General features: G+C 39.1%; 1 protein-coding gene across 1 annotated transcript in view; it reads right to left on the reverse strand.

The window, feature by feature from the left end:
- Positions 1 to 27876, reverse strand: part of LOC126188595 (ZZ-type zinc finger-containing protein 3) — a 64762-nt gene that overhangs the window by 12596 nt on the left and 24290 nt on the right. The window contains exons 2-7 of the mRNA XM_049930196.1: positions 19219 to 19335; positions 18437 to 18607; positions 17684 to 17786; positions 17321 to 17445; positions 11678 to 11878; positions 3623 to 3745 (exon numbers count right to left, since the gene is read on the reverse strand). Coding sequence (XP_049786153.1) covers positions 3623 to 3745; positions 11678 to 11878; positions 17321 to 17445; positions 17684 to 17786; positions 18437 to 18607; positions 19219 to 19335 — 840 coding nt within the window. The remainder of the gene's footprint in view (positions 1 to 3622; positions 3746 to 11677; positions 11879 to 17320; positions 17446 to 17683; positions 17787 to 18436; positions 18608 to 19218; positions 19336 to 27876) is intronic.

The raw sequence follows: 27876 nt of genomic DNA on the forward strand, positions 1-27876 counted from the left end.
ATTTCATGTTTAAAAGCAGGAGAAAGCAGATTGTGTCAAAAGGAGTGATCAGCACTCTACTGAAATTTTTGGGTCTCACCAATTGCCAAGACTGGCAGTCAAAGAATTAATATGGCAGATATTGGGCCTGAAACGTTATTCCCTGATATCTTCCAAATTGACTCCCATACCTCCGTTGCATGTGTGGAAGGGTTCATGGATGCTAAAAATTCTCTCCACACACTCTGTTTTCTCTCTTTCATGATTTGCCATCTTTAACTCTTGCCTGCCAAAAGGCTGTGATGCTGTCTCCACTAGGTCTGTTTCTAAACCAACATAACACAGCATGTCTGGCCCTTACTGCTAAATGACAATCCTCATTCCAGCAATGGACGGCTTTTCTTATAGGATGAGAGAATGGAGGACTCAACAACATGGTGCAACACATGTGTGATGTGGTCCACCCAGTCCTGGGTGATGCTTGGAATGCAGTCATCAGATATCAGCGCAAGTCAAGTGGCCCTGGCATACTGTACATCTCAAGAGTTCAATATGGAGGGTACTTCACGAGCAACTCTTATATTTGTATAATCTTCAACATGCGTAGGACCTCACACTGCTGATAGCCTACCACAGGAGAACTTTTGCCGACTTTGTTGCACAAACTGCGAATCCATTGATTGTCTCTTGAGTTTCGTTTACAGACAAGGCATAATTTGGGAGAGATGGAATAACACATTTCCACTACTAACACGTGGGCCAATTGGAATCCTCACGTTACAATACAGACTAGACATCAGCATGAGAGTTTAAGATTAATGTGTAGGTTGGAACTATAGGTGACAGCATGAGAGGCTATATGTTCACCCAACACATCCCACAGGTGCTGTCTTCGGAGACTTACCCCTGCAAATAAGAAGAAACACTTGGTTTACACATGAAGGAGCTCCAGCACATTTCACCCTCAGTATTAGAGAGGCACTGGCTGGTATCTACCTTGACGGACGGATATATCTAAAAATAAAGATGATGTGACTTACCAAACGAAAGCGCTGGCAGGTCGATAGACACACAAACAAACACAAACATACACACAAAATTCAAGCTTTCGCAACCAACGGTTGCTTCATCAGGAAAGAGGAAAGGAGAGGGAAAGACGAAAGGATGTGGGTTTTAAGGGAGAGGGTAAGGAGTCATCCCAATCCCGGGAGCGGAAAGACTTACCTTACGGGGAAAAAGGACAGGTATAAACTCGCACACACACCCATATCCAACCGCACATACACAGACACAAGCAGACATTTGGAAAAGCCGGTAGAGGAGGACCAGTTCCATGGCCTGTACATCCCCCTGACCTTAATCCTCTGGATTATTACCTCCAGCGGCATATAAAACAACTAGTCTATGCAGCAGACCACCTGGATGCAAAAAACTCTTTATTGACATGCCACTGAAGCCTGAAAATCCATTTGAAACCATCAGGGAGTATTTGAAAGAGTAGGCCAGTCCATGATTCAATGAGTGCAAACAAGTTTAAAAGCAAAAGGAGGGCATTTCGAGCATCTACTAGAAGTTTGTGTGTTGATTAACTTCAATCACTTTCATTAACAACTCGAGTAAAAAGGCTTTTCGGATGTACGTTTATACAAACTTTCTTCTTTGTTCTCATGTAAGAAACATGACCCCAAAGTTGTAACAGTATTTTTGAAACACACTGTGTCTGTGTGTTTGGGGAGGGGGGGGGGGCCTTATTATATAAGCACCCTCTCTGTACTGTAATAAGTGTCAATAGGGACAGCAAAACTATAAGAACCACCAGTGCTCCAGCAGGAAATGGCAGCAGCAGGAAAGACAGTGTAGTGTGGACAGGCACACGCGACAGGGCAAGGATTATGGCCAAAAGAATGGACTGCAAATTTCTTTTTTACTCCACGTGGAAACTATCACAATCCCACCTGAAGGAGGTAAGATAGTAAAGGCATGTTGCTGAGAAGCAATATCCTTTCATAAGCTCTTTGAAAGAATCCAGTACAAGCAGCCACTGGATTTGTGAAGCTTCATTCCACACGTATGAACTATGACCATGTCATGTTGCAAAAACAAAGACACATGTCTAGGAGCCTCAACTTGTGGCCCATCTTTCCACTAGTCAACGGGCAGCTATATCCGCCAATGAATCATTCCCCAACTATCTTCCCAAAGAGGTAACCTGTTGAGTCCTACGTGAATTATTCAAGAGGATGTACTTGTGCACGTAACTTGAAAAAGAGTATCCTGAGAAGACACATACAGGTAAATTTCCACAAAGTTTCATCACATTCACAAAACTTTCAAAGTGACTCTTGTAAAAGACAGAGGCTCACACTGCTCCAGAGGAGTTGGATCAACAGCCCACAGTTATTGAATTCTTTTTTCTTCTCTTTATGTAAGCACATGTAAGTAAACATCTGCTGTTCATAAGTCTGTACTTAATGTGAGCATTAATATGTTCACTACCATGAGGCTGCAACTGGCCCAGCAGACCTGCCTGGTGTGGGGTGAGATCCGGAGACCTTGCCGGCCAAGGTAGGGTTTGGCATGCATGAAGACAAGCAGTAGAAACTCTCAACATATACAAGCAGTCATAATCGTGCTGAAATGTAAGCCCGGGATGGCTTGCCATGAATGGCAACAAAACAGGCACAGAACATTGTCGACGTTCTGGTGTGTTGTAAGGGTGCCACAGATGACACCAAAGGGGTCTTCCTATAAAATGAAATGTCTCCTGAAACCAACACTCTGGCTATCGAGCCATTTGGCAGGCAACAGTCAGTTTGGTATCCCACGGCTGTTCAAGGTATCTCCGACACACCTTCAATGGACACTGGGAGATCAATTCAAAGTGGTACTCATCACATAGGACAATTCTACTCCAATCAATGAGATTCATTGCCAAATGTGTCCAATACCAATGCAGTCTTATTGTATTGTATTATTGCTGTCAGTGCAAGGGGTGCCATGCCAAGCCCCCTTTCTGTAAGCCAACTATTAATGGTCCTTGTGGTCACTGAACCACCAGTTGCATGTCAGATTGACAAAAATGATAAATCTAGGGATCTGAGTGCCTCTCTGGCAATTACTCAATCCTCACATTCTGTTGTCTCTTTGGGTCAGTCGATTCTGTCCTGACACTGTGTTCAGCCATGGTTCACCTCCACCATTGTCGAATAGTGGCATCGCTCCTATTCAAGTGTCGAGCGATTCACCAATTACTCCTACCAGCTTCTTTGAGCACAACTACAACTATATGTCCCCTCTCAAATGCTTACACCTGCATATACTGTTGGCATAGTAGCTGTCCAACAGAGTACACAGAATGAAATTTGTAAAACTTTATGCCTTGGTATTGACATGTCCCCTGTTTACTATCCTTGACAACTGTGTGGTGAAACTGTGCTGCAGTGTGTCACATTAAACCCGCAGCTGCCATAGTTTACAATTTTGTATTTTCCATAGATGAATATCAATTTGAGACCAATTTGCATAACTCCTTTGTGGAGTGTCTTTTTTTTTTTTTTTTTTTTTCCTCCTCATAGTGAATGATTAAAGCGTACATGTTTAAAACAGTAAGGATGATTACAAATAATTTTTACTATGTCATTACCTTGTAACCTTGATGCATTACACTGACATCCTGTAATGCTTTCTCCTGTCTGACCCGTATCAGCAACTGTAAACTGCTATATTCTTCATTATTTGCCACAGCCTGTTGAGGTTTCTCCATACCCTAAATTTTGGAAAAACAAAGTATTAAAACTATTTACAAGCATTGTTTGACCACAAATTATCCACTTATGACCTTCAAATAGATGTCTGCCATTTATTTATTTCTACAGAAATGCAAGAGAGATGCAATTTTTACAGGCTTCACCTTTCTCAAAATCGCTGGCTTCTGAAAACACCTATTTATACCAGGCAATTCGAATATTTACTTTCATCAGTAACAGTTTCTTTTACCTATATTTTGACCCACTGAACATTATTTAAAGACGAAAACTCCGTTGTGGTGATTTATTGCATATTGCAAATTAGATAAACTCTTTTCATAGTATTTATGTTACATGATTTAGTTAATAATATGTATGTCAATTGATGCTGCAAAGAAATTCAATAATGGAGCAGAAAGTGTTGGCCACTAATAAATCAGTTAAGCTTCTCAAACTGCACTTCATTAGTAGCTACACTTTTTGTAATGGATGGCAAACTATTGACAGTGTGTGTACTTGAATAACTAACATCTATCTGGACCAATGAAAGTGACTCTGTGAATATTGTTCTTATCCCTGGTATTCGTTTATGTAAACTAAGCTGTTGGATTGAGAGATAGATACATCACTAACAACAAATTTCGTTAATGAATAAATATACTGAGAAGCACCAGACAGTGTATCCAGTTCTTTGAACAGGCTTCTACAGGATATTCTTGAATTCACAACACAAATGAATCATAGTACATGCTTTTTGGACCCAGAGAACGCTAGCTAAGTACTCATTATAGTCATAATATACTACAATTTAGTGAAGATTACCATAATTTATAAGTTCTTAACATGTCTAATATACTCAGAGGTTCCTTGAGAGATAAATCAGGTTTTGGGAAAGTAAGTGACACCAGTGAAGTCAGTAGTCCTTTTTGTTTTCTCACACACCAGAAAACTCCAGTTGTAAAATATAACTACTGTTGAATGGAATGAGAGCTATAATTAGTTATGGGGATTTGGATGTTCCCAGAAACTGATATTGTATACAGTGGTACTTCTACACTACAGAACATGTAAATATAGAAAAGTAAGTACTGTACTTACTACCCACAAAAATTTGCTCTGATCCCATAAGACACTGTATGTTGCAGGAAGAAACATGTAGCTGCTACTGTTGTATGGAAGTTGTATGAAATTTGCTTATCTTATCTTTTGTTTGCATCTTTTAAAACCACGTAAACACGTGAATGTTTAAAGGTCGTTTCTAGTTTGAAATCTTTTCTTTCTGCATATCCCTCTCAGAAATCAGAAAAAAGTCAAAACTTAGAAGCAACGTGCTGATATTAACATCTATTTCATTCGCAACTGAAATATTTACCTTGTACACCATTCCAACTGGTAGACTGTTGCCTAAGGCAATTTCAAAATTACAAGCAATCTGCATGCTCATCTTCATTCAAAACAAATCGTGTGCATCAAATGTCCACATTCTCCGTCTACTGCTACTCTTCATCTGCTATCAGTAAACTGAGTGAATCCTATCAACTCCTTACTACACCAACACAGAAAAAGCAGTCTTCTTCTGAATTGATGGAATTTACATTAACCATTACATCACAAAAACTTCCCTACAGTGAAGGGAAACTTATTCTATGTTCCTACCTTTATTTACATATGTTTAGCTGATCTATAAATGTACCACAACCTGTTTGCATTAGCATTTCTCACCACAAAATACAGCAACTCATGGTAACTCTACAAAAATTTATGTTGGGGCAAGACTACCAAGCAACAGCATGATCTATGTGGCATACTACAAAGCTGCTTCACAGTATAGTTAATCCCTCCTTAAGTTTGTTGTAAGTAATCCACTGCAGTTCTAAAGGAACAATGATGTATATAATTACAACAACAGAAGGAATAAATGACATTCATTAGTCCATATTAAGGTTGTCCTTAGCATGAAAAGGTGTGCACAATGCCAAAATTTACTCAGTGATGTAAAATGTCAAGCAGACAGCAAATTAAAATTTAAAGACAAATCGAAAAATTCTCTCTTTGACAACTCCTTCTATTCTGGAGGCGAATTTCTCTTATTGTAATGTGCAAAAGGTGGAAGATACAAAATACTAACTCAAATCAGTAGCTTTATTTTTAGCAATTTTTACAAATAAATTTGCAATGTTAATGTTCCACGTCATTACGATTTATCACGCAAATGATCCATGGAACATTTCCAGTGAAGCAAGCCTTGCAGGTTACTTTAGATCATTTTTAAGGTCTAGTATCCTGTTGGAATTCTAGTTACTGGAGAGGGAACACTAACTCATTCGGAGGAGAAAATAAATAATTTTGTCATAATTATGGAACTCTCCTAATATTTGTAAGTAGTAGTTCAGAGTCAAAAACAATAAACAAAACTGGACTACCTGCTCATCAGCTTCGAGGTAATGGTTGCCCTTTGCCGCCCCCCCCCCCCCCTCCCCTCCTCCCTCCCATTTTAATATCACGATAGCTATAAGGCTATTTGAACGTTGCTTCTCCAGAATGCAAGTCTTAAAATACCCAATTTGCTGCTTTCCCTCTTTTTCTCCCAAGTTTAGAATTTTTTTACTCTAAGTTTCCTAATCTGTCCATGGGGATATTGTTCATCTCAGGGATTATATGTTAGCGAGAACAGAGGACAATTTACAACTCAGTGGATGAAAGGACTTCTAATTCTGCATATAAATCTGATACTAACTGACTGATAAGACATTTTTTTTTTATTTTTATACACTCTTAATTTCATTTTGAACTAATATCTCTGATGGAGAAAAAAAAAGTATTTTTTTTTTTTTTACAACTTTCAAGTATCCAAAAATTAAGAATATTTATTTCTATTTTATGCATGCATCAGCAACATTCTCTAATGAAATTTTCACTATAAGAACAAGGTACACTCAAGTAATGCAAAGAACCTAAACTGATACTCATTTTTCTTATCTTGAAGACAAAGTATACATTTAATTCCATAAAATTTCATTTTATATTGAATATATTTAGGTAAAAGCAATAAAATCCAAACAGTACAATAGCCCATTGCACCAAGATACTTCTCCCTGCAAAACTGTTGATATTTGTATTTTGTTTATACAGTACTTAATAATCACTAAACTTTACTGTGGCATCGTCTATATATCCTACATGTAAAAAGTCTGCCAACCTATAGGAGACTTAGTCTACCAAACCTACATCTATTACAGAACGAAAGTTTCGTCTTCGAGTTTATATTATATTACTTATTTTTACGTACTTTATTATAGTCAGGAGAAGTGGTTGGTCTGTTGTATTTTGTTAAAGTCTGCTACTCTGTCTACAACAGATTTATCTTCAATAATCTACACAAACTTTGATTTTCTCTAGGTTGATTAAAAAACACTTTTTCTACAAATGAAACAATGGTTTTCCAAATGTTACAAAAGAATTTTATTTGCACAAAATCACAGTCATTATTTTCTTCTCCGGAAAATTCTCCCACAGAAAGCAAATTTTATTGGTTCATATGTCAGCTCCTTGAATGCTAAGTCAGTCCAGAACTATAGCAAACACATAACAAAAAATTAAAAAAAACTTATGTACATTTTTTAAATTCTTTTGATTGCAAACAACATGAAACATTGATAGGTCTAGACCACATTGTCTTTATATCTTGATACTACGTACCTAGGGAAAAGCCGCTAACAAACGAACACGAAACATAAGCACTTTTACGGAATTACAAAAAAATAAGGAAGTAATAAACATGAAAGATGTACTATTCTCATTTAAGAGATAACTTCAATAAAGTGCTGGCTATAACAACAAGATTAAAAAGAGTGATTCTAAACTTACAGGGATAAAAGAACCAAACAATTTGATTACAAATAACGAAATGAGACACCAGTAAAGAAACAAGTTACAATAAGCAGACAACATATCACGCTTTCTAAAAAAACACTTGAGTGGAAAGTTTTTACACTTTATCGTTATGAAACAGGCCAAATTTCTTTGTCATCAATATGAAGCTAACAGCAGACTGTCGTAATCTACTCATTAAGAGGTATAATCTGCGATTTAAGAAACTCATCATTCATTTGCACACAGTTCATCTTGCGTAAAAGTAAATTTACTTTGAAAGTAACACTTTTCAAACAACCATTCGCAATGTTTTCCCGTGACCTGTCAGAAAAAGATTCGTTTCAGCAATTGTCACAGAGCGCCGGATAACAGACGTCACCGCACTTGTGCAGCTACAATGACGCAGGAAGCCCGTATGTGCGTACGTGCAGCTTATTCATCTTGGAGACCAATATTATATGTGAAAGCTTTTCTTTTCTTGTAGCAACACAATGTATACTAATTTACACCATTAACTTTTCCTATTTGTGTATTCTTGCTACTTAGTGATGCTGCTATTAGCCGACTACATCACGAGTTCTATGCTCTGAATATCCGCTGTCATCTGCTGGTGAGATCACGTGACATGAGCTATGATTGGCATACAAAAGCACATCAGAATCTTGATTTCAATGCTTCGGAAAGTAACATGCGGTTATTGGTGGAATTCGAATTTATACTTTCTTAATACGAAAATATGCAGTGTGCATGTTGCTGCACATCAGACATATTTCCAAAACGTGTTTTTTTCCTGAGTTTCAATTTCGAAAGTGCCAAAAAATTTTATGCCGGTGCATAAAACCATAACCATTCAAAGGATTGATAAGTGTTACGGTTCTGAGGTAAAGTATACTTTCACTTAATGCGGAAAAGGTGTATTTTCATCTGGGAGAAAGTGTATTTCTAAGCGGGAAATGCGGCAATATTTTTTCCTTGTCCTACGTGTAAAACATTAAAAGATCTTATATTATCTCATAAAAGAAACAAGACATTAGAGTGTATTCCAAGAGCATCAGAATTCCGTGAACCATACTAAAATGCATAATTCAGCTTGAAGTGCACATTTGTATGTCCAGAATTGGATGTAAATTTTCTTGGAGTACCAGTACTGTATTATCTCATGCTTAGTTATTTATTGTGGCATAATGCCATAAGTGCTAGAAGATGAAAACGTGCACTTGAAATGCAGTGGACAGTTGAAACTAGCCAATAGTGTGGAATTAAACACTTCGTTTCAAATAAATTGACTGCCTCAGCGGAAAAGATTAATAAAGGCCAAATTTCTTTAGCAAACCGAGAAAAATAACTTCGTTGTTCTGAAGGCGATTAATGATTGACTGTCAGAAAGGTGGAAATAAAATAAAATCTGAAACTAGTAACATATTTTAGCCTTCCGTAATTACGTGAATGATAGCTCCCAGCCACAGAAATCCACTTTGTTTTCATTTGATGTGAGAGCAATAAATGAAGATGAAACAGCAAACTCACTAAACGTAAACACGGGTCACGTGGAGACTACCAACCTCCCCACTACAACTCAGACTGCTCTGTCATCAGCCCCGGATCTATGATATTTCCGAACAGGGGCAATACTGTATAGTGGCTGTGCCCCTCCCTCGAGAATTTGAGGTAGGATGCGCACGTCACTGTATTTCGCTCTGTGGAATTCAAACATGTTGTATTTTGTAATGGGTGCCATCAAACTGTATTCAGGACAGTGGAAATTAAATGTCCTGCGGTGCCTCTCCTGCTCCCAGGCCGGTTTAACATCCTGCCTCTCATTTTTTTAAAAAAAAAAAAAAATAAAAATAAAAATAAAAAAACCACTTGCAGTTAATACTGGATGCGATTATTTGTAACCAGGAGAACAAGAACTCTTCAGAAACTTAGTGCATTAGCTAATAGCTTGATGTTTTGTGTGACATAAAATTAAATATTGGATACACAAAACTAGTAAAGACAAGAGACAAGCAAGACAGTACCCATTTCTTCAATCTTTAAGTCATAGGGTCCCCCCCCCCCCCTCTAATCTTGCTACTGCTTTACATGGTGTGCTTTCCTTTCTGGGAAAGGATCTATTATCTAATCAAAGTTCATCAAACGTTTTGTTACATGAAAAAACGAAATGTCATTGTCTAATACTGAAAAAGCTGTTAAGACAAGTATTACCCAAGACTAGTGTGGTTTCTCAATCTCATTACGTGTATTTTGTCACTGTCTGCCAGATAAAATGAAATAGGACTGGCTAATATAGTAGCAATTTTAACACACACCAAATAAGCGACACTCTTTTGGCACAAATGGTCATTTTTATAACACGACAGAATCGCATAATTCATGAAGTACCAATATCAAATGCCTATTAGGCCTACTACAAGCAAAAACGTTTACATTAGGAAATAATTTCACATTTCATTCACACGCTCTAGCTTCTGAAGCACGAGATTGAAAATTTTTATATAAATTTGGAATCGTCATATTCTTCCATTATTTGTGTGATGTCCCTGTTTCTTCTCCTTCCTCATTCTAACAAACAATCTTGTCATCACTAATTCTGTAACTATTCCTGACAGTGTCAAAACTTATTCTCTGGTTAACTTCACTAACATTGCCACAATCACCGGTTTAATTGTCCTATGTTTATTCTCCGGTTAGGCGTTATTACGTGTTTGAGTTTTCCGCGCTCCTCTCAGAATAGAACTTTAGCGGTTGCTAGACAGAGACTGTACAACTGGCCCTTACTAGTGTAGCAGTCTGGCCAAAAATTTTCTGTCTAAATTTCATTTTCTTGGATACACCAAACAGCTAATATGTAATCTTTCTTACCTGTTATTCCTGTTAGTCATTTATTTCCACTCTGGTAGTCGGAATCTATGGATTTAGCTAGTAATTATAACAATGCTGATCATTTGCAAACCCAGTCAACCACATGAACAGCAATTGGCATTCACCCATTCGTCTTTATTCCGCTCAGCTCGTATACCCATGTCCCCTTTTTGTCTTCAGGAAAGTTTATTTCTAGATGCAATGGGGATTCATCTGGCGGAGACATCACATACACTAAGCACACATTCAAAAATCGACTTATGATTCATTCAGAAATCAACTTAGAATGTGTTCAAAAACCAACAGGAAATCATATGAGTAACTGATAGGCCAACTTGCAATGGATGCTAGGCGTTTTGTGAAACAAGGTCTTTTTCCTCAAGAATCTGAATTTAGTGCCACCACCCCTATTAGCACAACTTAATCAAATCTCATGGCCATTGACTGTCAATGATATGCCAGAGACTTTGTGAGGGGTTTCTGCTATTTAACTACTGGTAGCTGAGCTGTATGTAGCAGCATTCCCCATGTCTGCACCAGCTCCATGCCAAAGTTCCTACCATCATGAAGGATATAGCAGCTGCTACTTTTTACTACATTATTTTATTTTAGTTTCCGTTTCAATTGTAACTTAAGCACTGCATTTTATTCCTCTTCACAGAGAGTTAGATCTGAAGATTACCTCTTTAAAAATCGAAACTGGTCAGCTAAAAATAAACAACCTAAATGCACTTATGACATTGTGTATTGAAATAAGTTATAATATTATAAAGATCGCTAATTTTTCAGGAAAAATGTTCCAAAAAATTCCTCTAGTAACTGTTGGCCACACATTTTTATTACACTTACTATCATAAAAATTAAATTCCTTCCTGCAGTTAAATGGATGTGTTTTAAGTAAATGAAGTGTCTAGCTATTTGAAGTATAATAACCATAAAATGAATGCATTGCTACATTTGGAGAGAAATTTTAATGTATGTCGAGGAACTATGTACAAATGAAAGCATTCCAAGAACACACATGTATATTAATTTTTACTTTTAGTTAAAAGAATTTTGATATCTCTTTCTATCACTTCATTAAAATAGTGGAACTGTATACTTATTCATATTACACATATCACTATTTTACACAGAAATTCATGTCTTTTTTAGATAAGTCAGTAATAGAAGTCACAAAAAACAGAAAGCCAGTTGTGAGTAAATATACTCACCAAATCAGATTTACTGCTACTGCTGTTGTCTTCGCTGCTATGCGTAACAGAAGGAGAAGCTGTGGTCGGTTCAGCGGGATTTGGTATCACACTACAATTGTCTTCATTTGTATCTGTCATGTAGACAGGTGGGTTCCACAAAGGGAAAAATGTTGTTGGTCTCAATGACATATGATTATGCCTCTGATGTTTGTGAGATGGCTGCAGAAAATAATGTAATGTCATTTGCAACATTATAAGAAAACCAATTACCTTAGACATTTTTTTGCTAAATTTTCATTTGTCATAACATATTCATAACACCACAAGTTCAGCATTTCTGAACAGATTCCACTCTTAATTACGCTTCAGTGAATTTAACGCAACTAGTAAACTGAGGTGACAAAAGTCATTGGGTAGTGATACACACATATACAGATGGCAGCAGTATCCCTTATACAAGGTATAGAACGGTAGTGCACTGGCAGAGCTGTCATTTGTACTCAGGTGATTATGAACTCATGATGGGAATTAACAGACTTTGAACACGGAATGGTAGTTGGAGCTAGACACAAGGGACATCCCATTTCGGAAATCGTTAGGGAATTTAGTATTCCGAGATCCACAATGTCAAGAGTGTGCTGAGAATACCAAATTTCATGCATTATCTCTCACCATGTGCAGTGCACTGGTCGACAGCTGTCACTTAACGAGTGAAAGCGTAGAGTTGTCAGTGCTAACGCACAAGCAATGCTGTGTGAAACAGCCACAGAAATCAATGTGGGGTGTACAACGAATGTATCCATTAGGACAGTGCAGTGGAATTTGGGAGTAATGGGCTATGGCAGCAGATGACCGATGAGAACACCTTTACTAGCAGTACAACATCACTTGCAGTGCCTCCCCTGGGCTCGTGACTGTATTGGTTGGAGCCTAGATGGCTGGAAAACTGTGGACTGGTCAGATAGGTCCTAATTTCAGGTGTTAAGAGCTGATGGTAGGATTTGAGTGTGGCAAGAAGTGGTGGCAGCACTGACTGCAAGCTGAGGGGAGTGGTAGGAAGGGGAGAAGCAGTATGGGTGGGGGAGTAGGGTAGTGGCACACATTCTCGGCTGCACCCAGCCAGTGACAATGCACAACATCTCAGTAAACAAACCATTTCATCTACAGAGAGAAAAACGAGATTTTTCCAGCATTTTTCAAATTTTCCTGACTTTTTTGAAATTTCCCCGATATTCCCCAATTTCCAGAACTTGTAGCAACCCTGTGGGTGCTTTCGCACTACTCCACACCTGTAGGTGAGATGATTCCACATTTCACAACAAGGTGTTCTTGCGATACTTCTTGAGCATTATGTCGCTCTGTGGTAGTACCGTTTACGGCCCCCAATCCTGTTCTTCACAGATTCTTTCCCCCCAAAGATTTATGCCTTTGCTGCTTGGCTTCTTGTCCCTGATGTTCACACATACACCATGTCTGGCCCCACTTTAGTCACGGGCTGCATTTCTCCTTTATGTGCCACACAAGACAATGTCAGATTCTGTGATACATAACGTCACTACTGCTCCTTCTCAGTGATGCTCCAGTTCTCGTCCCAGTTCCTGCAAGCAATCAGCCTGCCGTTGGTATGGTAGGTTCTTTGAATGGGGTAGCAAGTCCTCCAGCCAAGGCAGCAGCACAGGACCATGTGCCCCCTCTTGCGCTATCACCTGCTACCCACCAGAGAAGCCACGAACAATGTGTCCCTGACTTAGCACTGTGGCTCATCTTTCTGCGGACTTCCTTCTGCAGACTCCAGATCTAGTTCCTGCTGACAACTCTCCATGCACAATAGGGTGGGCTCTCAGTCTGGTGCCAACTGCTGCTCCTACCTCAGAGATTCACAAGGCACAATCCGTAGGTCAGTGGACACCTACAGTTGTAGGGTGCTGCCGGCTTTACTAAGACTGTGCCTCTGCTGATGTGGACTCTAACGTTGGCCGCTGCCCTGTATTGTGCCCTTACCTTTTCCTTCCTAAGCCACCTCATCCTATCTCAGATGCAGTTGCCCACTATTTCCTGACTTTAATAAGTCCATTTCTTTCAGGCAGAAGACTCAGAGCGATGCAGTCCATCAGCCTGCGGTCCGCATTTATTTGGTTTCTACACCACTAGTCCTTCACTGGATGACAATATGACTATCTCCAGGGTCACCTTGTTTCCCTCAGGTTGCCCACAGTTGTTGCTTGGGACAACCTATGGGGGCCACTGGTCAGAGTTCCTTGGCTCTATGGTTGGTTCCTCTTGGCAGATTCACGTCATCATGACACCAGACAACTCCAGCCACAGTACCCAGTGCTCCTCCATGGTCAACCACCGCTAAGCAGCACTTATGCAGTGACCTCCTTTTGGCACAGCACTGGAACCTGCACTCCCAATATTTCCTCACAAATGGTCCTCACAGTGACACACACCTGCACGCTTCCATAATTCCCTCCTGCCTGTCCCAGCCCATGCCTAATCTATGCACACACTTTCCGATTCATTTTACTGTGCCTCATCTGTGCACTTGTCTTACGAATGTTCTTCCCAGGCCTCATCAATGCACAATAACTCTGAATATTTTTTTCTGTGCCTAATAACAGCATGGTTTATGTATTGTCTTCTCCACTGCTACCACAGCCATCTATGCCCTCTGGGCACAATCACTTTCCTTCCCAAATGTTCCCACACCAATCTCTGCCCTCCAAGTCAAAAGATTTCACATCTCTGATGCTACCACATCCTCCACTACATTCCCAGCTCCATCCTTCTCCATCTCACAGGTTTTTGCACTCTTTTTCCCTCTGGGTCCAAAAAGTCTCTTTTCCCATGCTCATACACTCATTCCTGCCCTCAAGGTACCACAATTTACCTTTACAAGCACACATACCCTCATGGTCATACTCTGGACACGTTTTTATGTCTCCTTCTCCAAGTGCCTTAACACTGATTCCGCCTTCTAAACCCAGGCTGTTTCTCACTCTTTGTAGTCTCCTTTGAATTCCCGCCAAGTGTTGCCTAAGGCGGACGCAATGACTGAGGAGGCATTTCAGTATCGGTCGTGCCTGCGCTGCTGTCACCGTGTGGCCAGAACCCTCCAGAGGTGGATGTTATAAACTTCTTACTGCAACAGAGAGGGCTGATGAAGAGTAGCTGCAGTCTTTGACCTGGTCTTCCATCGCACTGTCAGGGCACAAGATCAGTCATCAATCGGAGGTTCCAAGCTGTTGTTGGATCGAGTGAGCATGAAGAGTTTATGAAGGGGCCCACTGTAACTGCTGCATACCGCCATTCACTGAATAGTGGACTCCGTATGATGTTAAACAGCCACATAAAGAAAGGTGATGCTGGTTGAGATTGCCATTTGCAACTGTTCAGCCTATGTGTATTGGAGTGGCCGTTACAGCTTGTAAAGGCATATTTACTGCTCAAATGATTAAATAATTTAGTTGGTTGTAGAGAAGTATGGTATCAGTGCGCATCGAGGTTACTTGTTGAGACCACGTGGTTTTGGATGGGTGTGCTTGCCTTGGTCAGAATCGTATTTATTACAGTACGTGTTATGCAGCTGAGTACTGTGTACCCTGTTATTCATTTGATTATTGTTGGAAAAGAAGTCATTTTGGAAGGAGGGTTGTATATGGGTAATGTTAACGTGTGAGCTATAAATTCAATGTAGTAATGGATGTGTGTTTTGTGTAAGTATTACCTGTGGTCATTATAATATTCTTTATTCTGAAATGCAGGATGGTGCAATCAGTGCGTATATTTAAATCTTTTCTTGTTAATTGCTAATGAGATCTGTGTGATTTCTGTCTGTCAGGTTAGTTGATGGGATTTGTTTTTTTATGTGAAGATTATCTTTGTGTCCTTTTAAAATTGTTTATTCCAAATGCAGGCAGATGAACCCAGAACATAATTTGAAAGTTGTTTTGGTTGATTCTAAGTATGCTTACATTATGCTGGTTCATAGCTGCTATCTTAATATTAGTTGTGCTTAAAGGTAAAAGAGGAATGAAAGTTTAAATTGAAATTTTCCCTGTTCTTTGATCTTAAATGTTGTATTTAAAAAAGACCTGTGATAAAATTGTTTTATCAATTCTCTTGAAAAGCTAACTGGGGGTTCACCTATAGAAAGAATTGTGGTTTAAATATATGTGCGTAATAAAAGCATGACTGGCACTAAGTCTCAAATTTTGCCGATTTTCCCTAGATATTTTATGGTTGTTACTGTTTCCACTTATTTATAGTCTTTTTGTAATTAAATGAGAATTGGTCTTTCTTAACTACAGTGTGTTTCAAAATTGACATTCATTGGATGTCATTATATACGCCTGTACACCCCAGTGCCACCACTGCCTTGCTACATCACAACAGTATTTATTACATTCAACTTACAATTATAAATAATAAGCAATTTACCTGTGTGCAAAGGTAAGAGTATCAAATGACCAACAGTGACTGAAGAATGTGTTGAATGAGTGAGAATCTTTCGTGGATAGCCTCAAGAAATTAGTTTCAAAGGCTAGTCGTTACTAGCAATTCCAGTGATGTCTGTGTGGAGACATAGGGATACACTTACAACTATGTTCTTATCCTTTGCTGTTGTTACAAGCTCCAAAACCTAAGACTACAGTTTACATGCCAACTTCGTGAACAAAATGTTGCTGCATGATGAAGATTTTCTGCATTGTGTCATCATCATTGATGAATTGACATTTGGCCAAAGATGGAAACTGAACACTCATAAAGTGCATATCTGAGGGTCAGCAAATCCAACAACATACTACAGTTGCATAAAGACTCCCCTAAATTGAATGATTTTTGTGTCATATCCTGGCAGAAAGCTTATGGGCCTTTCATTTTCAGTGAAGCAACTGTAACTGGTGTTTCTTACCTCGATACCCTAGAACTATGTCTCTTTCCTTCATTGGACAAAGCTGAACCACAAATCTTTACTTGACAGCAAGATGGTGCATCACCTCACTGGTACAACTCAGTACACAATTTGTTAAATAACACTGTACACAATCACTGGACTGGCTACAAGGAACCGGATGTCGAGCTAGTTCTGCATGATCTCCATGTTCACACATGATCTGATGCCATGTGATTCTTACATTTGGAGGTTCATGTGTATGTGCCTCCACTACCAGCTGATCTACCTACTTTAGACACAACACTGTTGCAACAATTTACTCCAGACACACTGCTCACAGTTTGGGACAAACTCACTCGCTGCTCACATTGAACAACTGACATATTATTTATAGTTGCAAATTGAATGTAACAAATACCACAAAGCCTTATAACCCCTACATTCTTTCAGTGACAACTGTCACTCCCTGCAATAAAAGACCTTCTCTGTACAACTGCATTACCCACAAACATCCTCATGTAGCTTCCAACATTATCCACTGAAGTGCTTGCATAAAACATGAACAGTAATGTCTGTGCAACATTCCCTAGGGATACTTGCACAGTTACTTTTACATGCAGCAGTATCAACAGCAGAATACCGAATATAGTTGTTGCAGACAGTTTTTTTATCAGCATTCATTCTGTTAGCTTGATAATGGATGTTGACTATCAACAGCCTCGACAATCAAAATGGTAAAAACCTATTACAGAGTGTGTTCTTGCCTTCTTCAGTAGTTCATACTGTAAAGGTGTCTTCGGTATTCTCCCAGGAATGGGCAGTCCCGCACGCTGAAGCTTCAGAAAATACTTTTGCACACGGCTGCACACTTGCTTTGGGGTACGGGTGCCTGAAAAATTAACACAAACACTCATACATCAAATTCACAAGCAGAAACTAGTAAGTTACAGTCATAAACATTATCAGTTGCAATTGACTGTGTACAAGCCATGTTAACCATATTTTGGGCTATCAGATGACAAATTTCAAGGTGTCTTACTTAGCTGCAAATCAGTGAGGTATCGCTACTTGGACAATTTACACCTATTGTGTATTGTACACTAACTTTATGTATTACTAAATATTACCCAATTCAGCTGCAATTTTTCTCCATCTATTAGTTTCATTCTCCTCAGATGGATATTTAACTAGAAGTTCTTCCAAACGATGCTGTTCCTCATGCGACCAAAGCTATCCAACAAAGAAAAAAATTATTTTTTTAAACAAAGTTTAATTAAAAACCTCATTGTGTTAATTTCATTAATGTGACAGGCTGAAAAATAGAAGCCTGATTACAGTTCTTCTCAATTTTCACTGATTGTATACACCACTTCCACCCCTGGGAAATGTCTGGACATCCAAAACATGTTGGAACAAGCTATTCTTACATATTTCCATATCACATGCCACTAAACAGCTGTTTTTGAGAAAAGCAACCTTCTATGCATATTTACAAGGAGCATGCCACTGAAAGTGATCCTAACATTAAACCCAAATCCTTGCTAGAACAAGATATTTGTCAGTGGAAGTCCAACAGAAGTGACCCTGGCCTCTGTATCATGTAGCTTTCAGATTAAGAATACGCCAGCTAATGATGAAAATGGCTTCTACTTTACCAAAAATGCCCAGTCATGTTGGTGCATTAAACAGAATTTTGCATTCAAAGTAACAACTTTGGTGGGAACAACTCTGTTAACCTTCAACAATAAGAGATGCCCACTGACCACTTCAATTAATAAACAACAAATAAAATAACCATTTAATACATGTATACAACTCTGTCATCCAATTCATATGCAAACAATGATTCAACTATTACTTCCAATGAAAACTGCTAATACCTTGTTGAAAGTCTCAGGCTTTGTTTCATCAAATATTCTCCCTCTTACACGTATTTTCTCATTTTCATCTTCTATGTCATTCTGAGATACGTCACAAAGGTTACTATCTTGAGGTTTTAGCAGTTCACTATCAGGTGCTATACCGTATTTACTCCAATCAATATTTGGAACCTGTGATATGAGAAATGAAAACACAACTTTGAATCTTACATTAAATGTTAATCTTATATTAAATGTTCTTGGTGCACTTGAAATCAACTTACTCAGTAACAGAATCACACACATTAAAAGACTTAATTTTAATTTTTAATCTGACTGAGAATATTGATTCATGATTTTCAACAGCACAGCACCTAAAAAATATCATGTTTTGCAAACAACTCAACCAGGATGGACACATTAGAGTAAAACAAACAGTTAAGAAATTCTTGAAACACGCAATTCAAATGGCATGAGAAACGTAAATCATTCACCCTACAGAAGAGCATGAGATAGGCACATAATAAAGTTTGTTAATTAACAGAGCTCACCTATCAAACTTATAATCATTACATTATACAATATAAATCTCTTTCCTGACACTGTGATCAGACTGTAGTGTCAGAAAAACAGGAACTCTGTGTGCAGTGCTGAAGAATGAGAGAGTATATCTGTCCGTCCAATACCTCCTCTACCTTTATAGGGTGAGTGCTTAGATTTTCTCGTGAATTTTTTCTTACTACATTTGGTACTATTTTTTCACTATAAGTCATTTTTAAGTAAATCAGATATATACTACATACCTCATCAATGAACATTCTATCAGGAAGTGGTGGTATCCATCCAGCTTGAAGTTTCTCAACAAATGTTAATGGATCTTTCAAGACTGCTTCTTTTAGTAACAATATTTTATCATAATCCTGCAATATGTAAGAATATTTTATTATTATAATTGAGGTCAGGCACTAAAGTTTTCAGCATACAAGCTTTGGATATTGCAACTGGAATTACCGGCACCAGATTTCTGGTAATTCAGTCTAACACAGTGTAAAAGCTTTGGTTGAGAAACTTAGTACAATGACAGTGATCTTAATATTATGTCTCGTTTTGAAAACATCACCTGAAACATTAAAAACTTAATGCCTGTGGTAGCTAAAATTGTCTTTCTTAAATTAACACCTCAGCACAAAGAAACGACTTATACTGTCCAATGTCATACTGACACTTGCTAATTCACCAAAGATTGTACTATTTGTTTAAGAACTGGTATCAATGTGTAGCTGTTGTTATACAATGCACTTCAGAGCAACTGGATTAGATACAGCTTCTGTGCTGGAGAAAGGAACTGAACGTGCTCCTGATTCAAAGTTAAAAGTTTGAAATTGATCATTTCTACATATTGCTGTCTATAAATAAGGTAAACTGATAAGATAAGAAATAAGAGGGATCTCCACAGAAATGGTAAGGAAAGAAATGTATATGGAAAACACTGACAAGAATAATGGACAGGAAGAGAGGACATGTATTAAGATGACATAGGGGAATAACTTCCATGGTACTAGAGGAAGCTGTTGACAGTAAAAACTGTAAGGGAAGACAGAACTGTACAGGACAACAGATATTGGAATATATTCAACAAACAACTGAGCATGTTGGATGTAAGTACTACCCTGAGATGAATAGATGGTATGGGTGAGGAAGTTATGGCAGGCCACATCAAACCAGTCAAAAGACTGTTGACAATACCAGAGCGTGCTGTTGCAATTTCAGCTCTATCTCAGTTTCAAGCACAATCAGTTGGCGCAATAGCATATCATAAATAAAAATATAAGTGATGGGAAATATGATTTATTACATCCCACTTCACAAAATCAGAAGCAGCAACAGGTGAAATCACATAACAGACCTAATTACACTACTCTTTGTCGCTTGTATGCAGATGGAAGAACATATCACCATCTGCTTCTTGAGATTTTGTAAAGTGGGATGTAATACATCAAAGTTTTCTGCACTTATAATTTGGTTAATATAGTGCAATGGCAGAAACTGAGTGTGCTTGAAAACAACAGTGTTGAAATGGCAACTGAACACTGTAAAATATATAGAGAGAAAAGCACACATTACATCTTTCAATCAATTTCTGCAGTCTGTGGGCCATTCCTCAAGAAGTTAATGAACACCATTAATGGAATCCTGTCAGACTTCGTACTGATTCCTGCTGTGGCAGTTGAGGTCAGGTTGACCAAGATGCACATCACTGCTGAATTTGGTCATGACCACATTGTGAGTGTCACTGTGATACATTCTTCCCTATATGAGCATGTAGACAGTGGGATTTTCATTTTATACAATGTCAAGGTAGTTCTGTGATTACCTCAGTTCAGGAAAAACTGCCTCCACCTCCACCTCCACCTCCACCAGTCAACTATTGTGGCCGATAAAATGTTTATGACAACAGATTGTTACAATGGAGAGACAGAATATAGTGCAGCTGATCACTTGCCAATTCAATGCTGGACAACACCTTATGAACAGCCATATTTAGAATCACCACCTCGCTGTTGCACACAAAAGCCTAGAGACACAGCTGTGTGTGTGTGTGTGTGTGTGTGTGTGTGTGTGTGTATGTGTGTGAGAGAGAGAGAGAGAGAGAGAGAGAGAGATAAATATGAACTTGGGAAACTTAATGCCATGATAATACACACATCAAAAAAGTTTTGCATCAACTCGGTTCCAAGAATTTTGAAATCTGCACAGAAAATTAGAATAGAGATCAACATAAGCATCATTTACACCCTTTTTATTGCTCATGAAAACCATACACTGCATGTTGTACCACCATACAGTGAGAACTTCAGAGGTTGTGGCCCAGGTTGCTGTACACACCGGTACCTCTAATACCCAGTAGCATGTCCTTTTGCATTGATGCATGCATGTATTCGTCATGGCATACTATCCACAAGTTCATCAAAGCAATGATGGTCCAGACTGTCCCACTCCTCAACAGCAATTCGGCCTGGATCCCTCAGAGTGGTTGGTGGGTCAAGTCATCCATAAACAGTCCTTTTCAATCTATCCCAGGCATGTTCGATTAGGTTCATTGTCTGGAGAACATTTTGGCCACTCTAGTTGAGCGATGTCATTATCCTGAAGAAAGTCATTCACAAGATGTGCACGATGGGGCGCGAATTTAAATCCATGAAGACGAATGCCTCGCCAATATGCTGCCGATATGGTTGCACCATCGGTCGGAGGATGGCATTCACGTATCGTGCAGCCGTTACGGTGCCTTCCATGACCATCATCAGTGGCGTACATCGGCTCCACATAATGCCACCCCAAAACATCAGGGAACCTCCACCTTGCTGCACTCGCTGGACAGAGTGTCTACGGTGTTCAGCCTGACCGGGTTGCCTCCAAACATGTCTCCAACGATTGTCTGCTTAAAGGCGTATGTGACACTCATCGGTGAAGAGAACATGATGCCAATCCTGAGTGGTCCATTCAGTATGTTGTTAGGCCCATCTGTAGCGCGCTGCATGGTGTTGTGATTGCAAAGATGGACCTCACCATGGACGTCGGGAGTGAAGTTCCACATTGTGCAGCCTATTGTGCACAGTTTGAGTCTTAACACAACGTCCTGTGGCTGCACAAAAAGCATTATTCAACATGGTGGTGTTGCTGTCAGGGTTCCTCGAGCCATAATCCGTAGGTAGCGGTCATCCACTGCAATAGTAGCCCTTGGACGGCCTGAGCGAGGCATGTCACTGACAGTTCCTGATTCTCTATATCTCCACCATGTCCGAAACAACATTGCTTTGGTTCACTCCGAGATGTCTGGACACTTCCCTTGTTGAGACCATTTCATGGCACAAAGCAACAATGCATTCGCAATCGAACCACGCTATTGACGGTCCAGGCATGGTTGAACTACAGATAAGCCGTGTGCCTCCTTCCTGGTGGAATGACTGTTAACTAATCAGCTGTCGGACCCCCTCCATCTAATAGGAGCTGCTCATGCATGGTTGTTTACATCTTTGGGTGGGTTTAGTGACATCTCTGAACAGTCAAAGGGACTATGTCTGTGATACAATATCTACAGTCAACATCTATCTTTAGGAGTTCTGAAACCCGGGCTGACGCAAAACTTTTTTTGATGTGTGTATCTCTGAATCATCTGTTACTAGTAACGATTTTGTCAGGAAGGACATCTATTGTAGTGTAGAATGGAAACCATTTGGTGAGAATAGCGATACCATTACAGTGTTCAGTGTGATGTGTATTCTGAAACTGTAAACGAAAGTGTAACTCTCCTATATCTGCAAGGTAAATGGCACTTTTATTGAGAGTGATGAAAGTAAGTCATACTGGAATTAGTTGACACACAAATGGGTAAATATAAAACTGGAGGGAGGGTGTTTTAACCCCCAGAACAATTCTGTTCATGACTGCAACTGTCCCAATGAGAGAAAAACATTGATGGTAGTAATCATTTTAACATTGTAGACACATATACTAGTAAACTGGTAGTTAGTGGCACTGACATTTGGCAATATGAAGTTGTGGCAGACTAAAAGCACAAGAAAGAAACATAACCATCGGACAAAGTAAATGTATAAAAATAAAAAGGTTGGACAATGGATGTGACAAGCCAGATGTCTCTAAAAATAAAATGAATAAATAAGGACGGTAAGAACACATAATAATAATGGAACATGCCCAGCAGAAGGAAAGTATTAATTTTAATAGCAGAACCTAATGAGCTTAGATGTTGCATTTATTTGTATTGCACGCATCTCCTCTGACCAACTCCCCCCCCCCCCTCTTTCAGTACATCTCCCTCCCTCTCTCTGTCCATCTCCATCTTCCCCTCTCTGTCGACCTTCTCCTTCTCCCTTTTCCTTTGTTGATCTCCTAAACCCAATGTATCTATCAGTGTCCTGCTCCTCTCTCTCTCTCTCTCTCTCTCTCTCTCTCTCTCTCTCTCTCTCTCTCTCTTCCCATCGCCCCCCCCCCCCTCTCGCACTCACTGTCTGTCCATCTCCTTTTGCCCTTTTCTCTGTCCATTGTCTTCTCCCCTCTATCACCATCTATTTCCTCTCCACTATGTCTATTCAGCTGTACCCATTTGCAAGTGTAGCCCCTGCAAGGCATGCCGATACTACTTGCAGAACACTTCCCCTCCCCCCCCCCTTTCTCTCTCTCTCTCTCTCTCTCTCTCTCTCTCTCTCTCTCTCTCTCTCTCTCTCTTTCCAGCACCCCACCCTTCTGCTCTGCAATGCCCATTTGCAGTTGACCCCCGCTGTGTTGGCTGCCCAGCAAACCAAGTCAATAAGGCAAGCTGATAATATCCTCACCTCACCCAACACACCTGGAATCCTAAACGGCAGGTGCTTTAAAAACATTTTTTTGCCTGCATCTCTGCTCCTGTGGGAACTAAGTGGTTCTAACCCCCACAGTGTGGGTTACTCGTGAAGTGTTTGGTCAAAATCAATCCAGTGGTTTGGGAGGATGCTGAGCATACAAACACACGTTACTTTACAGACAGGCAGACAGACAGACGCACACGCACACACACACACTACACAAGAAATATTTAAATTTGCGATTCAGAAAAAACACAAAGACTTAGAAATATTCATCACTAGTAAGTGTTTGTTTCAGACTTGATATGCCACTGTTGGGGAGTAAGAGACTCTTACCCCTTCTGTTGGTGTCTCAAAGAAAACGTAGACTGTGCTGCCTTCTGCAGCGTGTTTGTGCGATGTAATTACTGTAACTGTAATGGATTCTGTGACTGCAACCAAAGAATAGCAATAGTTTGGTGACAAAACACGGGAGTATATGAATAGATTAAGTGTTGCACAGATCCAGGAAGATGCAACATCAACAGACAAGGTTCTGAGTGACTTAAATCTCAAAATGAAATAAAGCCACACGAGTTTCAGCTCAAGCAGGTAAGTGTGCGGTAATGCACTCTCAAGAACATTAACGATTCTTTTTTTTAGTGCATGCATACTGGTGGCAGAGCAATACTGCACAGTTGGTGTATTATTGTCTATTACAACGGAGGCTGCTCACACAAGCAGGCAACAGCACCTTCTTTTAGCAAACAGTGACCATTCCTAAGGGTTGCTAACAGTGAATACTGGAGCAGTGCCATCTCTTAATAACAGCAACCACCTGATGGAAGTTAGCAAGTAAAAATGCACCCTTGTGGTAATAAGCAAAAACATGAAGGACACAGGTACAACTAACTATCACCAAAGTGTAAGACAAGCAAACAATTCTGCACTCTAACACAGTGCACTTTCTGAGCCACATAACAGTATTTGTTGTTTCTGTGCCAGCAGAGGAAACTGAACACTGTCAGGACAGCCCCCTAGAAACCTACAGGAAACCTAACATTGTCAGGGCAACCTGCAAGAAACCCTAGAACAGTTGACCACACTATGACATTACAGGATTTGCTAGATGGCACAGAGAACAAGTCAGACAAAGAAGCTTATGAAGACAATGCTGACAAAATGCAAACATACTACCCAAAAGGCAAAAGGGCTTTCAGGACCAGCATGTTTATGGGATAGAAATACAGTTGATATATATTTGTCAACCTCAGCAACCTGCCAACACACCTATGCAGACATCAAGTTGCTTATTGGCATCCTCTCTCAGGTGAGATGTGAGCATGGCCTCGATTCTGGGAACAGTTCACAGCTTCCATAGATGAAAATCCAATGGTGTCTATTATGGATAATCACATAGGTATTCCTCCATGGATATTGAGATGGGAACCCCAGTATTGGTCAATGGGACTGCTGCTATAGCTGACACATATGATCAGACAAAGCAAAATGTGAAATCTAAGCATAGGGATAAGAACAGGACTGTCCAAAGTCACCTTGACTTCATGGAGAACTTTAACACTTCTACTTCAGAATAAGTGATACACTCATTACCAATATTAATGTGTTACCTGCTTCATGAGCAGCCTTGGAGATAATTCCTACAGGAAGCTTTATTTTTCCTCCCCAAAGCAGTTTATGGCACTTACAAAACCTTTCATGGATTTGGATTAAAGAGCATACTTAATGGTAAAGTCATTCTGCTTAAGCAGCTGTGGCCAAAACAGAGGAATGAAAGATTAGTACAAAAGCTGTAGTCTTCTTAAGTCTGCCAACAATCCTCCTAATAATATTACAATCTTCTGCATAACTTCATTTCTTCCGTTCCTTCTGTAGATCTGAAGTACTCATTTATGTTATATCTCTGCATGCTACACACACTTACTGCAATTTAGGGCACTGCACAATTTCACAGTAAGTGGTCCTCAAGCTCCTTACTTCTAAGGAGCATAGCTGCTTGACCCACAAATCAGAGTAGAGGATTTTGTAAGAAGCCCTTGATAATTAAACTTTTCATTTACTTTACGTTTTCCATCTGTTCATACAATCATTTTGAATGTAATATGAGGGATTTTTTTTGTGCTCTCTCTCAATTATTTGCATTATCACAAACTCTTAACACATTTACACCTTGAGTGTGTCCTGTTATGTGTTTTCAATTTATGTTCCGCAGACACCAAGTCTGGAGGTTCTAAGCGGAGTTGGTAGGTTACTAAAGGTCAGTACTGCCCTAAGGAACTCCAAATCCACTGAGAGTGTTTTTAAACTGAATAAAGGGGCTCCAGTAAATTCACATGTGCACCTACATGTACAGAGGGCAATTAGACAGACAGTTGCAGTCAAAGCAACCTTAATACAACTAGGATGTGGCAAGGGCCTCAGAGCTTGGTTGCTATTGACTGTTTCACCTCAACAGCCATTCACCCCAGCGGCATGTAGTTCATCTTGAGGTTGATAATTATTTGATTTATAATACCATATTAAAATAAGCTGTCAAACAAAAATTCAAGTTATGGGTTGCACACAAATTCCACTATCACTCACTCATCCATGGTCATCTTGTAGACATCCGCTTAAGGAGTTTGACATTCCGGCTAATGCTTCACTGTAAATTTATTTGCTCATGAAGTTTGTTGTAAATAATTCACTACAGTTCAAAAGGAACAATGCTGTACATAATTAGGCACCAGAAAGAAAAATGGCATTCATTACATCACATTAAAGTTGTCTTTACCACAAAGATGTGTATAAAAGCAGCAACGAAAATGTTTGATCACTTATTCAGTGATATAAAATGACTGATAGCAAAGTAAAATTTGCAAACAAACTGAGAACATTTCTCCCTGAAAACTCTTTCTATTCCATACTGTAATGTGTAAAAGGTGGTGGGTAAAAATTACTAACTCACAAATTAATTTGCAATGTGAATATAAAATGACTTGTTTCACATCGTTATGATCTATTGTGCAAAATGATCTGTGGAACATGTAACTAACTAACTCACAGTAAATGGTGGGCTGTCTAAGCATGTCCACAGTTTATGGCTAGTAAGACTGACAGTGCTGACAAATTCCCACCTCAAGAAGCCTGCGTTCACTAACCTGATCTCAGGTCTCACCAACTGGGCTCACTTTATTTATTTACTTATGTATCCATCCTTAGACAATACACATTGTATGGATGTCATCAGTGAATGTACAAATTATGGTATGAAGTCTAAATATTTCCTTAACAAATGCCATTTACATTGTTTAATAAGCATAGTTATTTTGATGTTGAACTAACATACATAAATACAAAGCCCTGCACACATATTACATAAATGACAAAGGATAATTTATATTGTTTAAATAAATATATAGGTGTGTTGATATGGAACTATAAGACATGAATACATAATATGTGAATTAAAAAAAGAATGATGTTAGGTATATGGAACTAGCAGACATAAATACATAATACATGAATGAAAAAAAGAATTGTGTTAGGTATAACTTATTTTAGGTGTTCCCAACAATTCTTCAGGTTTCATTTCATCCAAAGTGTAGAAACAATGCTCTTGCAAAAACAGCGTCACAGTTTTTTAAAAGAATACATACTGCTAATTTCTTTTATATTCTATGGCAGCTTATTATAGATTATCATGCCTCGATAAATGAGACTGTTCTCTGCTTTTAGCTTATTTTTTCTACCTAAATGGAGGCAATGACTCAACCTTGTGTTAGGATCTCAGATAATGTTATTCAAGCTATAATTGATGAGATTTTTTCTGATATACATTATAGTCTGAAAAATAAACTCTCAAGGAATAGTCAGAATGCCCAGGTTTTTAAATAATTCTTTGCAATGAGCCCATCTATCGCATTTTGTCATTATTCTTACAGCTCTCTTTTTTTAATCTGAAAGCTGTTTGTAGATTCTGGGTGCTATTTCCTCAAAAGATTATTCCGTAGCTAAGGATGGCATGCACATAACCAAAGTAATCTGACCTTAATACAGATGGCATTGCATACTGATGCAAGAATTCTAAGCGTGTAGCATGCTGTGGAGACCCTC

Source organism: Schistocerca cancellata, chromosome 5, assembly GCF_023864275.1.
Source record: "Schistocerca cancellata isolate TAMUIC-IGC-003103 chromosome 5, iqSchCanc2.1, whole genome shotgun sequence".
Lineage (NCBI taxonomy): Eukaryota > Metazoa > Arthropoda > Insecta > Orthoptera > Acrididae > Schistocerca > Schistocerca cancellata.